The sequence below is a fragment of the Ursus arctos genome, unplaced genomic scaffold (assembly GCF_023065955.2).
Source record: "Ursus arctos isolate Adak ecotype North America unplaced genomic scaffold, UrsArc2.0 scaffold_23, whole genome shotgun sequence".
NCBI lineage: Eukaryota > Metazoa > Chordata > Mammalia > Carnivora > Ursidae > Ursus > Ursus arctos.
This window is the reverse complement of record NW_026622908.1, coordinates 23,415,586-23,428,898: the sequence shown is the minus strand read 5'-3', so window position 1 is coordinate 23,428,898 and position 13,313 is coordinate 23,415,586. Positions and strand designations below refer to the sequence as shown.

The 13,313-nt window shown below is 51.1% G+C and overlaps 1 protein-coding gene across 4 annotated transcripts in view; it reads right to left on the bottom strand.

The window, feature by feature from the left end:
* The window catches only part of PRR5L (proline rich 5 like), an 80,564-nt gene that overhangs the window by 46,354 nt on the left and 20,897 nt on the right, over positions 1-13,313 (bottom strand). For 3 of the 4 annotated variants that reach the window (XM_057317143.1, XM_057317141.1, XM_026512097.4), the window contains exon 4: positions 73-121. The exons of the other annotated variant lie outside the window; for it this stretch is intronic. In XM_057317143.1, the coding sequence (XP_057173126.1) occupies positions 73-121 (49 nt within the window). The remainder of the gene's footprint in view (positions 1-72; positions 122-13,313) is intronic. 4 annotated transcript variants of the gene reach the window in all.

Below are 13,313 nucleotides of genomic sequence, written 5' to 3'. Positions count from 1 at the left end.
GACGTTGAAGGAATGGTACACACATGCTATCCATACACTGCCGTGACAGATGTGCAGACCCACGCAGCTTACCTGGAAATAGTCTGTAATGAAGGATCCAAGTTCACTCTTCAGCAGCCTCCTGGGGAGAGAGAAACACCGTCAAGCAGCCCTTGCTGGTACAGCTCCTGGTGTCTAGTTCACAGACACCAATGGCACAGGGACCAAGGCCAGGTCTAAGGAGGGAGTGTGCAAGGGTCTAGTAATACCTCTGCACAAAAGTTACTGGGTAATTCAGGCAATGGAAGTCCTACAGGGGGATCCAGGCAGCCACAGAAGATTCTTTTTTTTAGAGAGAAAAAGAGAAAGAGAGAGCGAACAGGGGGAGGGACAGACGGAGAGGGAGACAGAGAATCATAAGCAGGCTCCACACCCAGTGCAGAGCCCGACATGGGGCTCGATCTCACAACCCTGAGATGATGACCCCAGCCATAGGAGACTCTAATAGGGTTGGCAGAGGCAAGCCCGGGCACCTGGCTTTATGTGAAGAAAACAGAAAAAAAAAGCAAAGAGGAGAAAGACCATAATCCTGGAATCCTCCATATTTATACACTTTATGGTTTAAAACACATTTTTCATATATCCTTCAACCAAAGATTATAAAGTATGTACGAGAGGAGGGCAATTATTATCTCTCCTGTGCAGATAAAGAAACAGAGGCTCAGAGAGGTCCTCGGAATAAGCCAGTGGCAGAGTCAAGATTCACACCCAGGCCTTCTGCAAATTCAACACCTTTCCCCATAATCCCACCATGCTCTCCTCCAAATCCTTCAGGACATTCGGCTTGTGCCATGGTTTGGCTGGTCTTACGGCCCATCCCTGAGGGACTGAGGAAGTTCTTCAAGGGGACTGCAACCGGGAACACAGATTTTACTCATCCAGCCACCAACATTCATTGGGCTGTTCTTTACGTGCCAGACATTGTGGCAGCACCAGGTACCCAGAAGTGAGCAAACAGGAGCTCTCGGCGCTGTGGATCGATAGCAGGCTAATAACTATACTCGCAAGATAATTTCAGAGCCTTGAGAGCTGAAAAGAATTTTAAAAGTAGCGGTATTGGCACCGACCTCCTTGTCCTGGTGACAAGTTATGGGACTGGCCCCACTGCTCTCCCTTTAATTTGATCCAAACAAGGGGAGGAAGCTAAAAACATGAGTAACTGGCTCCCCAGATCCGTGAGTTCTCTAGGGGGGTACGCTCTTCACCACTTCAAAGGATTTCACTGGCCCATCCCACCAGTCGTGGTCATGAGGGGGCAAATGCACAGGCTTCTGACAAACCTGCTGGCTGTCTGCTCCCCCCAGAATGTGTACCCACACGTCGCTGGAGGAGGAACGGGAAGTTACAGTGAGGTATCATTAGGTGCAGATCATAGACCCAACAGGATTGCAGAAGAAAAAGACGGAGATCTCCATGATCTAAATTCTTGTACCAGAAAGACCCCTGGAGAGCTGCAAACACGTGCTAAGCTAGGAAAATATCTTCCTTCTCCCACAACCGAAAATGCGCGTGCGGTAGATAACTGCATTTGGAGATCCAGTATCACGGTGGGCTCCTGGACGGCCACCCCTCAAACACAACCCCGAAGCTCCCCCAGATGCGGGCAGGTCTGACAGGAAGCGGGGGCACCTTCATCAGCTGGCAGGCCAAGGGCTGGTCGCTCACCCCCGCTCTTGGAGCCTAGAGGCATCTCTCAGGCAGAAAACAGAAAGCTGGTGGGCATCCCCGGGTGGAGGCTTTCAAACAGGAAGAGACAGGGAGGCCGCTTCTGACTGCTGCAGGGACAGGCGCCTCCCAGCAAGGTCTTCACGGCCACTGGGAAGCCTCGAAACCGTAGGTGAGGAAGCCAGGCTTCCTCAAAAGGTGGGAAAACAAGTCCTAATAGTAATGGGCTGCCACACACAGGGTTTCCCAAGCACTTCGTGGGTACGCATGATGCTGAGGGATGGACACAGCTCTGAGACCAAGTGATGGGCGATGGAACTGGTGTCCCTGGGGAACCCACGCTGGGAAACACTGTGCCCGTGAAGACCCTTCGGGTCAAGTGGAAGGACGAAGAGGGCCGTGGGAAGGGTAGGCCTTCAAGGTCACCTGCTACAGGAGACCCTCCTGGAGCACAGTGGAGGAGGGATCTACGTAGCCGTGAGCGTCGTTAATTGAGGCTGGACATGGCTAACAGGCGGTTACAGCCTGCGACTCTGCGGCAGTGCTCCGGGAGCATCGCCACGCTACCCAACGGAGGCATCCGAGAAGCGTGTCCCTGACCCATCAGGGGAGGCAGAAAGGCTGCAGCCCACAGGGAGGGGAAGGTACAGCACCTTCCGGTCCCGCCAGGGGTGCCGCCAGCCGGGGCCACGGCCAGAATTCTGCAGAGCGTTACAGGGAGACAAAGCTTGAGGGAGAAACTGGCTGATAAAGGAGCAGAGGCTAAGGAGGGAGCCCGAAACAACCGCCAAGACGAAGGCACAGCAGAAAGACTGAAGCTTCTAAGACCGAAGCTAGCAGCAGCCATACCAGCAGCAGCGCGACGGTGATGGAGAAGAACGGTACAGGAATCAGAAACGATCCGCTTTCCATACTTTCCACCTAATGGACTATTTCTGACCGGTTATGGGAAGACGACCAGACATGTGTCCTTTCCTCAATGCCGAATTCAAAACCCTGTCCACTAGGTCTTGTTATATAGACTTAGCTGAACAGAACAGACCCCACTGGACCATTGAAGTCAACGTTCTGTTGTCCTGGGTGGGGCGGGGGGGGGGCAATCAGTAAGCGGTTCTGTCTCTTAGAAAACTTGTCCTCTTCTGAGCAGGCTGTATGTTAGACAAGGTCACCGCATACATGCACAGAGTTTTTGCAGCAGCAAAATACAGGTATCAACCTAAATGGGCACCAGTAAAGTGCTCGTAAAACATCACGGTTCATTCCTACAATGGAATTTTATGCCATTGTTGGAAAAAAGAAAAAGAGAGAACTCTAATGATACATAAAGATCTAAGTTATATTAAGTTTTAAAATATGCAAGATGCTGAACAGTGTGTATAATATGCTACTTTGTGAAAAGATAAGAGAAAAAGAAGAATATGTATTTTTATTTACAGAATACCAATTAACTCAGGTGTCACGTCTGTTCTTTGAACTTACTGCTCTGGAACAATGATGTGATTTGGTTTCCAACAGGCCCTTTGAACTAAAATAGATAGCACCTTGATTTTGAAACACACGGAGCATGTATGCATGCTTCCCAAGTACGGAGGCGGAGAAAGCTGCAGCTATTGCTGGAAATTAAGCAGGGCAACAAAACACTTTAGCAAACTTGATTCCCTGAAGTTAGAAGGAGATACAGCCCCAGTCTGCGGACCTCCTATAAATTGCTGAGTGTCCCCAGCTGCTTTTCCATATATATGTTCCTTACATATGCATAAAGAAGGTCTAGAAGAATGTCCAATAAACTGCTGTTATAATAATTACCTTTGGGGGGGTGTTGAATGAGAACTGGGTTTCTGGGGTACAGGAGAGGGAGATTCTTTACGGTGTAACTCATTCTATATTTAAAATTTTTGTACCCTGTGAATTCTATGGAAATAAAAACATTTAAAAAATGTTTTTAAAAATGTAATTAACAAGAACCACCAGCAGGGTTACCACCAAACGGCTCGTAGCTGAGGAGGACTTCTGGGAGGGAGTTCCCATCAAGGCTGCAGTGTCAGGAAGCAGGTGGTCCCAGGGCACGGAGAATCCCACAGGGCCAGAGAACCTGCCAAGCCAAACCCACCTCAGCCTGCCAGCCTGAGAATTCAACTCAGAGAGAAGAGTGGGGAGGAGGCCAGAGCTGGCCCAGCCATCGGAGCAGACTGCCGCTGAGTCATATCGAAAAATCTCCAACCTGTTTCTATACTCGGTGTTTATTCTGCTTGCACTTGGTTTACAAGGAAAGAGTACTTCTGAAAAACATGATCTTAGCTGAACTGAGAGAAAGAGGGATTTTCCACCCCTCTGTCTTGATACACCATCTCCAGGGGGAACTCGGCAGCAGCGTCCCTCCAGAGCGACTGAGAGAGAATAGAGATCCCCGAATTCATTTGCCAAATCACAACCATTTCCTGAGCACCTGCTCTGTGTCAGACATGGTGCTCGCTGCTAGGAGAAGGGGTGAACAGAGCTCGGACAGAGTTTCTCCCCACCGGGGCCACAGTCTTGCGAGGCACAGTAGACAGTACAAGTATCAAGGCGTCGAGGTGCACAGACCGAAATTCACAGACGGTCAGCTCACCCTCTAACCTTCCTAACTTCACCCGTTTAGTCTGTAAAGCACAAGAAAGGAGAGCAAAGCAAGAGGAATGACAGCAGAATTAACGAGCCTGTGGTTTGTGGTTCCCTAGATGTGAAAGAGGTGAAAAATCTCATCGTCGATCCCTAGGATACGTGTTCTGGCTACGGCACGGGGGCTGAGAATCCGGAAGCCCCCTTCCACTTTTTCCACCCTCTCCTAGGGTGTTTTCCCTGAAAACAGGAGCATAATTATCTATAGGAACAAATACATAAAAATAAGGAATAAGAAATCAGTTGCTCCTAGGAGGGAGGCTAGATGATTTTTCCCCTCCACTGAAGTTTACTAAGCACTTACTAGGTGCCAGGCACTGCTGCCCACAGCACACACAACACGTGTTTCCTCCTCTAAGCCAAAAACAAAGCCGTAAGGTCATAGCAATATCTCCGCTTTTTATACACAAGGAAACCGAGCCTCAGAGGTCACTACGGAGGGCAGGCAGCAAGCACAGGACAGAGCTGAGAGGGGCCTCATGGAGTGGGGGGACCTGGACTGAAGCCTGTTGTCAGCGGTCACCTTTGCAAATCAGTGTCACAGGTCAGTTCCTTGTACCCGTTGTCCGGCCAGAGTTCAGGGGTAACAAGGCTACTACTCTGTGGATTCGCACCAGGGTTAAAGGAGTTCATCCTGGACTGGTCAGTCCCCACAACACAAGGCTGGGCAGGGGCGTGCTGCCCGGGGCTGCAGATCCTGACGCCCACATTCCCAAGAACTTGATTCAACAGCTTCTCGGCATCTTTTTTAAAGTACAGCCGGACCAGCCCATTCCCAAACCTGGCATGAAGGACCCAGGCGAAACTCATGAAAGGGGCTGGACACTAGGGCCAGACCTCACCCCAGACACTAGGGTGACCTCACACCCAATGTGAGGCTTGAACTTACAACAAAGGCAGGGTGGTGGGGCCGAACTCAGGGGGCCGGGGGGGTGCCTAAGACGGAAGTGACGTCCCAGCTTACGGGGCTCCGGCTTCACCTGCGTCACATATAGGGGCTTCCACGCCAGGCCTCATTTGCAAACAGAATCCTGCTGCTAACGCCAGCAGCAGCAGCCACTGAGCTGGAAGAAGGAAGTGGGGACCTGGGAGTAATGGCAAAGGAGCGCTCATGTGGACCCAACCTAAAAGGGAAATGGGGCACGAAGTTCAGTCAGAAGCCAGAAAGGCCACAATAGGGAAAAAATGGGGAACCGCTCACTGGTCTGTATTATCTCACCCCTTCTCCCCACCCCCCAGGCTGACTGGGCGAGACACCACCCCAGATGACAAGATTTCCTGTTATTACACAGACCCGCCATCTCGCCCCTCACTGTCTTGTCAACTCAACTTCCCACTTCTGTGGGCTTGAAGAGTAAACAAGGCCGGGCCGGAGCCGGATCCTGGCTGGTGGAAAGGCACAGGGACCCCACAGGGGCGGTGGTGCAGGAGTGGCCCAGAGGATGGTGAGAAACCGCCTCGGGTACGAGCCACCATCTCCCGGGCACATGGGGAAAGACCCAGAGCGGCAAAATCCCAGGGGAGGATGCAGCAGTCTGGAGACAGGCATCACGGGGCCCATGGCTCCCCAGCATCCGTCAGGACGGCCAGATGAGTTGTTCAATATTTCCATGTCATCTGGCAACTAGGGGCTGCCCCAAGTACTCAGACCCTCCCAGCTGGTGCCTTGGCAGGATCCAACCCGACCTCCTCGTGATCCAGGCCCTGTTCCTCATACTGTCGCTGGTCAGTGTCCCTCCAACCTGACCCCCCAACCTGACTGCTAACTCCTTCGAAGATCACCTCCCTCACTTCTGCAATGGGACATATTTTAAGGAGGTGGCATCTTTAAGCACTTACATGCAAATGCCCCTTTCCTCCTTGGGTCCATTTTATTGGGGCCCACTGGAGGCGGTGTCCATGACTCAGGTAAAAAGAGGGGACTCCCATACCTCTTGTTCTCCGGCACCCTAGTGGGTGGTAGAGAGGACAGTGAAAAAGATGGAGGAAATCCAACAAACAGCTTCCATTGGCTTTCTTTCTTTTTTTTTAAGATTTTATTTTTATGTCATCTCTACACCCAATGTGAGGCTTGAACTTACAACCCCGAGATCAAGAGTCGCACTCTCTACCGACTGAGCCAGCCAGGTGGCCCTGACCTAATTATGTCACATGCACGATGCTGGACAGTTGGCACGCAGCAATGCTAATTCTCCAATCAATACCTCCGTGGAGGAATTTATCCTCAGAGCCTTGCCCAGGGCCATATACGCCGATCCTCACTCAAAATGAGGCCGACCTCCAAGTCAGCCCATGGTGCCCCACACACTCACAGGGACGGGCAGGTAAGGTGGGTGAGGGACTCGGGAGGGCATGAACAGCAGGGACTGCAGCGTGCTCCTCGAAAGCCAGCAGCCAGGCTTGGCTCCCCCTGACCAGTTCCCAGCCCAGACTACAGGTCCAGTGTTACCCGATGTGAACTTTGCAGAAAGGCCTGGATTTTCAGGGGAGATACCCATGTTTCTAAACACTGGACAGGCCAACCACCACCACACGGGCCAGCCCCAGAGGTTTCCGATTCATCACTTCCCTCTCACTACTCTTCCCGCCCCCAAAGACAAGTGTGTTTATCAACCAGAGCAGACACAGGGACAACAACACATATACTCGGGCAGAGCCACCTGGGCCGAAAGGAGACTCCACCTTAAGCCCTTCCCAAAACAGGATCCTCAGAAGACAATGCCCCACCAACCTCAGGATCTGGTATCAAATCTATGCCCAGGGACGTGAGGCCTAGATCTGGACAGCGCGGGCTCTGCGTGCCTCTCGCCGCCTACTTGCTAGGTGTTTAGGGACACAGGGGCTCAGGTTCAAATCCCAGCATGGCTACTAAGCAGCTGTGCGACTCTGGGCGTGTTGTCCCAGCTCGCCGTGCCTCTATGCCCTCGTCCGTAAGACAGGGGTACCGTACCTCTCTCAGAGCTGTGGTGAGTGTTAGAAGAATGGACATGGGTCGAGCATTCAGAATCGAGCCCGGCACATACTCAACACTACACAAATGTCTGTTGTCATCATCACCTCAGCGAGCCCGTGGGCCGCATCCAGACTCTGCTCCTTCCCAGCTCCTCCCAGCCCCTCCCCCGGCGGGTCCCAGGACCATCAACAGACTCCCCCACGGAGATGGGAAAACCTGAGGTGCCTTTCCCTTGGGGGGCGGGTGGCCCAAATGACTCAGAAGGAGGGCGTTTCAATGCAGCCCCGTCAAAGATCAAGCACAGTTCTTGGAACCTCCTCTTTCCTTGAAAATCTCTGGGGTTTCCTCCACCCTGCCTCCCTCCCAACAAGGACAGAAGCAGTGTGGTTGGAGAGAGAAGGAAAATGTGAGTTTCCTGCCTCAGGCCAGCTGCAGATCGCTCAGCTCTGGTTTCCGGAAACCTCGCCTCTCAGCATTCATTTCTGCAGAGAAAAAAATCCTCCTGGGGAGGAGCAGAGGTGGGAGGGCATGGAGACGGTAGTCGCAAGGAGGTTATAGCCTTAGTTGCCCTTCCCGCCTGACCCTTACCTGCTCATCCTCCAGATTTCAAGATTTCAACTCCAGATTTCACCTTCCCCCAAATCACTATATGTGCCCATCTCCTGCACTCCCGGCACTCTGGATTCTGCTAGCACCCTACTTACGACATGGTACCATCACTGCCTGTGCAGGGCCCCGCTCTCACTCTGCAGGCAGCTCCCCAAGAGCTAGAACCACCTTCTTCCACAACAACGCCCAAACCCAGCCCAGTATCCGGCACAGCATCCACGAGCATCCACGAGCATCCACTGATGACAGGAGTGAAAGAACCAGTGACCTCTGACCTCTCCTCCACATAACCCCCTACCAATCAAACAGTGAAAGCACTCGCATGGGTTCTTATAAGAACCTGTCGATGTAAATCACAGGTTTCTCACACTCTTCTAACCCTTCGTAGTCACACACCATCGGTAGAGTCAAGAATGTTCAGGAAGAGCGTGCTCTGGTGTGTCAGGGAGTTCGGCCACTCTTGTTTCTGGGAGAGCTTGCGAAACCCAAACCTCAGACCCAGATGCGTCCCCACTGCCAAACTGCAGCCACATCAGCACTGAGGCTGGGGACGGTATTACAAACCACATCGATGCCCCGCAGAGAATTTAAACCAAGAGGACATCCAGGACCAGGACCAGTCAGAGCAGATGGAATTTTAGGGCAGGCAGAGTCGTAGACTGTGAGGACCGGGGATCTCCCTAGAACAGGTCTATTCTAAAGGGTCATTTTCTTGCCTTTAGGGAAATTACAACAAGCAAGTCCTGCTTTCTCAGGCAATTCTGATTTACGGTCTTCATACTGACTGACCATATGCCCTGATTTATTTGGGGGAAACTTTGCTGCTTTACTGAGGTGTGACAGTCCTGATGAATTTGTTCTTAAAAAGTCTCCACATCCTTCTCTTGATCTAATAATAATGTGTTTTAGAACTTGCCCATTGTTACCAAGGGTCTTCCTCATGGCTACCCCCAAAGTCTACCTGCTAAAATTTAAACTGGAGCTCATTTTCGATGACCGAAAGACCAGTTGTCCGTACTGACTGCATTATAAAACCTAGTTACATAAAACCCCCATCTTCCTCGTCACCCTTTGCATCCACCCATGTTTCAATGAATGCACATTTCCCGGGCACGTGCTAGCCCCACCGTTAGAAAGGCGGCCAGGGCTGGCCGCGGTGACCTGGGGACACTGATTTCGACTTTGATTCTGGACTTGGACAATCCATCAAAGTTTATTACCGTTTGGCTCGAGTAGAATGGAGAACTGACAGAGTCATTTCCTCTCGTTCTTTTCTCTGCAGAAAGGACAAACAGCTGGCTCCTTGTAAGGACTTAGCCTCACCCAGACTTCAAGTCCAGCACATTCTTGGAGGAGCCTGTCCTGGACCTCTCTTGTTCGAAGTGAGCTCACCATCCGTGTGGCGAGTCACCACCCTGCCCTGTGCTCTCATACATGGTACCCGTCCATCCTTTATCACCGTATTATCGCTAACATTTCACAGGGATAGGAATAATGATGGTTAACACGTATTAGGCACTGGACCCTGCACTCATGGCGTGTTTAGCATTATCTAGTCCTCCCAACCACCATGAGACTGATGCTATTATTATCACCATTTTATAGAAGGAAAAACAGAGACAGAGAAAAACAGAGTAACTTGCCCAAGGTCACACAGCGAGTCTAATCTTGATTCCCAGTCTCTCTGAATCCGAATGCAACTCTCTTAACAAGTTACAAAATTCTTCTGGACCTGGTACAGATCCTCTGGCCCAAAGGCCTATCACAAATGATTGCAAAGTGGGCCTGAAAATCACTGGTCCTCTCTCTTTCCACATTCTCTTCCCCACATTCCTATTGTCCTGTGCCCCCGCCCCTCCCCATACACCCTCCTCACTGGGCATGCCGCAACCCTGTCGGTTTATGGACCTGCTTCCAAAAGAGAAAAGAAAAGGAAAATCAAAACCCAAATGTCTACACGAAGGTGAACCAGACAGTGGCAAGTCTGTTCTGGCATTTTAATTGCTGAAACGAGGGACACTTTATCCCCATGCAGGCCCCTGCAGGTGTGGGCACGCGCCCAGGCCAGCTCACCTGACTCTATCGGGACCAGGTCACACGTACACCCAGCAGGCCTTGCGCATTCTGAGTCAGACTTTGAGTGTCTGTGATGTGAAAACCCATCTCCATTCTAACCACTCTCCTGGAGAAGGCCAGAGGAGAGAAGGCCCAGAACACTCTGTGGTCTTTGACAGCTTTGACGTCTTCTGGGCTCAAGTCACATCTGGGCAATCAGTGTCAAACCCCAACCACACGTATTTCTCCCGGCCTGAAAATTGTTTAAAACATAGGAAGGAACAGCCAGCCACCCCCTACCCCCTAGACTCAACACAGGAAGGGAGTGTGGGGGAGGGGGGTGTCATGCTTCTCCGAGGGGTGTTAAGAATCGCAGCACATGATGAAAGATGGGGTCCCAGAGGCCTCGTGAAAGGAAGGCAGAACACCAAGGCCATCCACTTCACCCTTCTTGAAGCCTAAAACATCTGACTGTACAACACGGTATGAAGAGCATAGGTATTGCCCCGGGCCGACCTGCATCCCTGCCAAACTCCTATGTCAAAGTCCTCCCTCTGTGCTCGCGCTCCCCCGTGTGCCCTCCCCGTGTGCTCGCGCTCGAGATGGGGCCTTGGGGAGGTTGTCAGGTTTCCATGAGGTCATGAGGGTGGGGCCCTCGAGATGGGATTAGTGACCTTAGAAGAAGAAACCGGAGAGCTTGCCGGAACACGAAGGGGAGGCCCTGTGAGGACACAGTGAGCAGGCAGCCAGGAACTGGGCTCTTACCAGGCACCGAATCTGCTGGCCCCTTGACCTCAGACTTCCCAGCTTCCAGAACAGTGAGAAGTAAATGTCTAGGGTGGAAGCCACCCAGTCTGGGGCATCTGTTAGGGCAGCCTGAGCAAACTAACACAGGTGGCTGAGACAGGGGTTCAAACCCCGACTCCACCCTTTCTATAGCTGGGAGACCTTGGACGAGAGTTATTTTATGTTTCTTATCCACAGGTGTATGGATACACTACGAGAACAATGGTTGCCTCACAGGGCTGTGAGGAGGGTCCAATGGGCTGATGTACACGAAAGGTGCTCAGTGCTTTTCCAGACCAGCTCCCTTCCCCCACCCCCACTCATGCGGCCTTAGTGCTAGGACAGCCTCCATCAGCAACGCCTTCACGCACGCTGGGGCTCCTCTTGTCAACGGATGGCCTCCCAGTCACATTCAGCCCACAGATGTGTTTTGTTTGACCTGTACTAATGTTTGGGGGAAATTCAGATTATTTATCAACATTTAAAAGCCAGGAAATTTCACATAAAAGTCTTAATTTCCGGTTGAGAAATCGGTTGACATGTCACCAGCCCTGTGTCCTGCCAGGGAAATCCGCAATCCCCTTTCCACAGAGGGTGAACTCTCACCCCCCTGCACCCAGGCCAGCCTCACGCATTCAGAAGACACGCTCGGCACCTGAAGGCTTCTGAGTTAACAACCCCCTGGGGAGAGAAGGCTGGTGGGAACTGCCAAGCCCAGTACTTTTCCTAGCTGCCCACGAACAAAGATTTTAACTACCATTTCAGGATCAGTCTCCCGAAGTGAGGAACAATTAGCACGTTCCTGAGTCACTGTTTTATTTATTTATACTTCCACTGTGAGCTAAAGAACCCTCTCGGAGAGGCCAGGACCTTAGTTCTTGGAGTAAAACAGAGTTCTTGCAACCCAGGGGTTGGCTGACCCAGCTTTGCCCCTGTCACTCGACTTCATGGGGCCTCAGTTTCCTTCTCTGTAAAAGGAGGCTTTGGGCTAGACAAGCTCTATTGATTCTTCCCATATTTGTGTAATTACTATGTGAAATTCAAGATCCTGGATAGAAATTCAACACACCCCAGTTTACTTCTCAGCCCTAAAGGTTTTAACGAAAGCAGAGCTCTTTTTTTTTTTTAAGATTTTATTTATTTATTTAACAAAGATAGAGACAGTCAGCGAGAGAGGGAACACAAGCAGGGGGAGTGGGAGAGGAAGAAGCAGCCTCCTAGCGGAGAAGCCTGATGTGGGACTCGATCCCAGAACGCCGGGATCACGCCCTGAGCCGAAGACAGACGTTTAATGACTGCGCCACCCAGGCGCCCCTAATGAAAGCAGAGCTCTTAAAACACGTCACTGACCCTTAACACAGGTCTTTACTAAATGTAAACAGGACCCAAATCATGGCCTTGTTTATTGTTCCGCCAACTCCAGGGTTGGGTCTTAAGCCTTGATGTTCTGCACTTAACACACCAGACAGGAAAGAACATCAGGGCATTAAAAGGCCTGATGTGCAACCTCCTGTGCGCTCTGGGACCTGCCTGCCTCTCTGCCCTCGTGTCACCAAAACATGAACCCAACCATACCACCCCCCCAACCTCTGGTATTCTCTGCATGTGGGCCTTTTCTTGGTTTCTTGCTCACTGCTGCTACAGGACCTTTGCACCTGCAGTCTCACCTGGTGAATTCCCACTGATCCTCCAGAAGACAGCACAAGGAGGACGTCACTCCTGGTCTCGGCAAGAACGAGTCATACGGACATGCTTTCCTCAGAGCAGCTGTCACAGCAGCACTCTTACATTTTACAGGTATGAGTAGTTGACCAAGGATGATCTTCCTGACTGAATATAAATCCCAGGACAGCAGGGTCCACCTCGGTCTTTGCCCAGTGTTGTCTCTCCAGTGCCTGGCCAATAAGGAGGCACTCAAATATTTGTTGAAGGAGTAAATAAATTTATGAAAAGCTGACACTACTGGGAAGATTCTCAAAGACAAGAAACCCCTCAAGGACCACGTCTTATTGAGGGTTGTATCGCCAAAACTTAACTGTAATGACAGCAACAACACACACAGGCGTAAGAGCCCCCGTACTTAGTGAGCTCCGACCTTGTCCTAACAGGTCATTTATACAATAACTCAGTTTAAATCTTCACAAGAATCCTGTGGAAGTAGGTATATTTCCCATCCCTTTTCACAGAAACTGAGGCACACAGAAGTTGGTAAGTCACTTAAGTTGGTAAAAGCGACAAGGGCAACAGAATTCCAAGCAATCTGGCTCCAACCACAAGGCCATCTTGCCCAATACGGCACCTAATGGTTAAGCAGGGCTCAATACAGATTCACAGAGTATGTGATATCTGCCATATATCAACCCCTCTGGGTGCCCCCCTACAGATACTACACACAGGAATAAATGGATGAACCCTCCGTGGATCAGAAGTCTAGGTAGATAAGGGTCTCAGAACTTAGTAGCCATATGATCCAGAAAAAGTTGACAGAAGCAACAGCAACAAGAACCAAGCAGACAAAAACTTTAAGCTAAGCCTCCCGGTGGGGTAG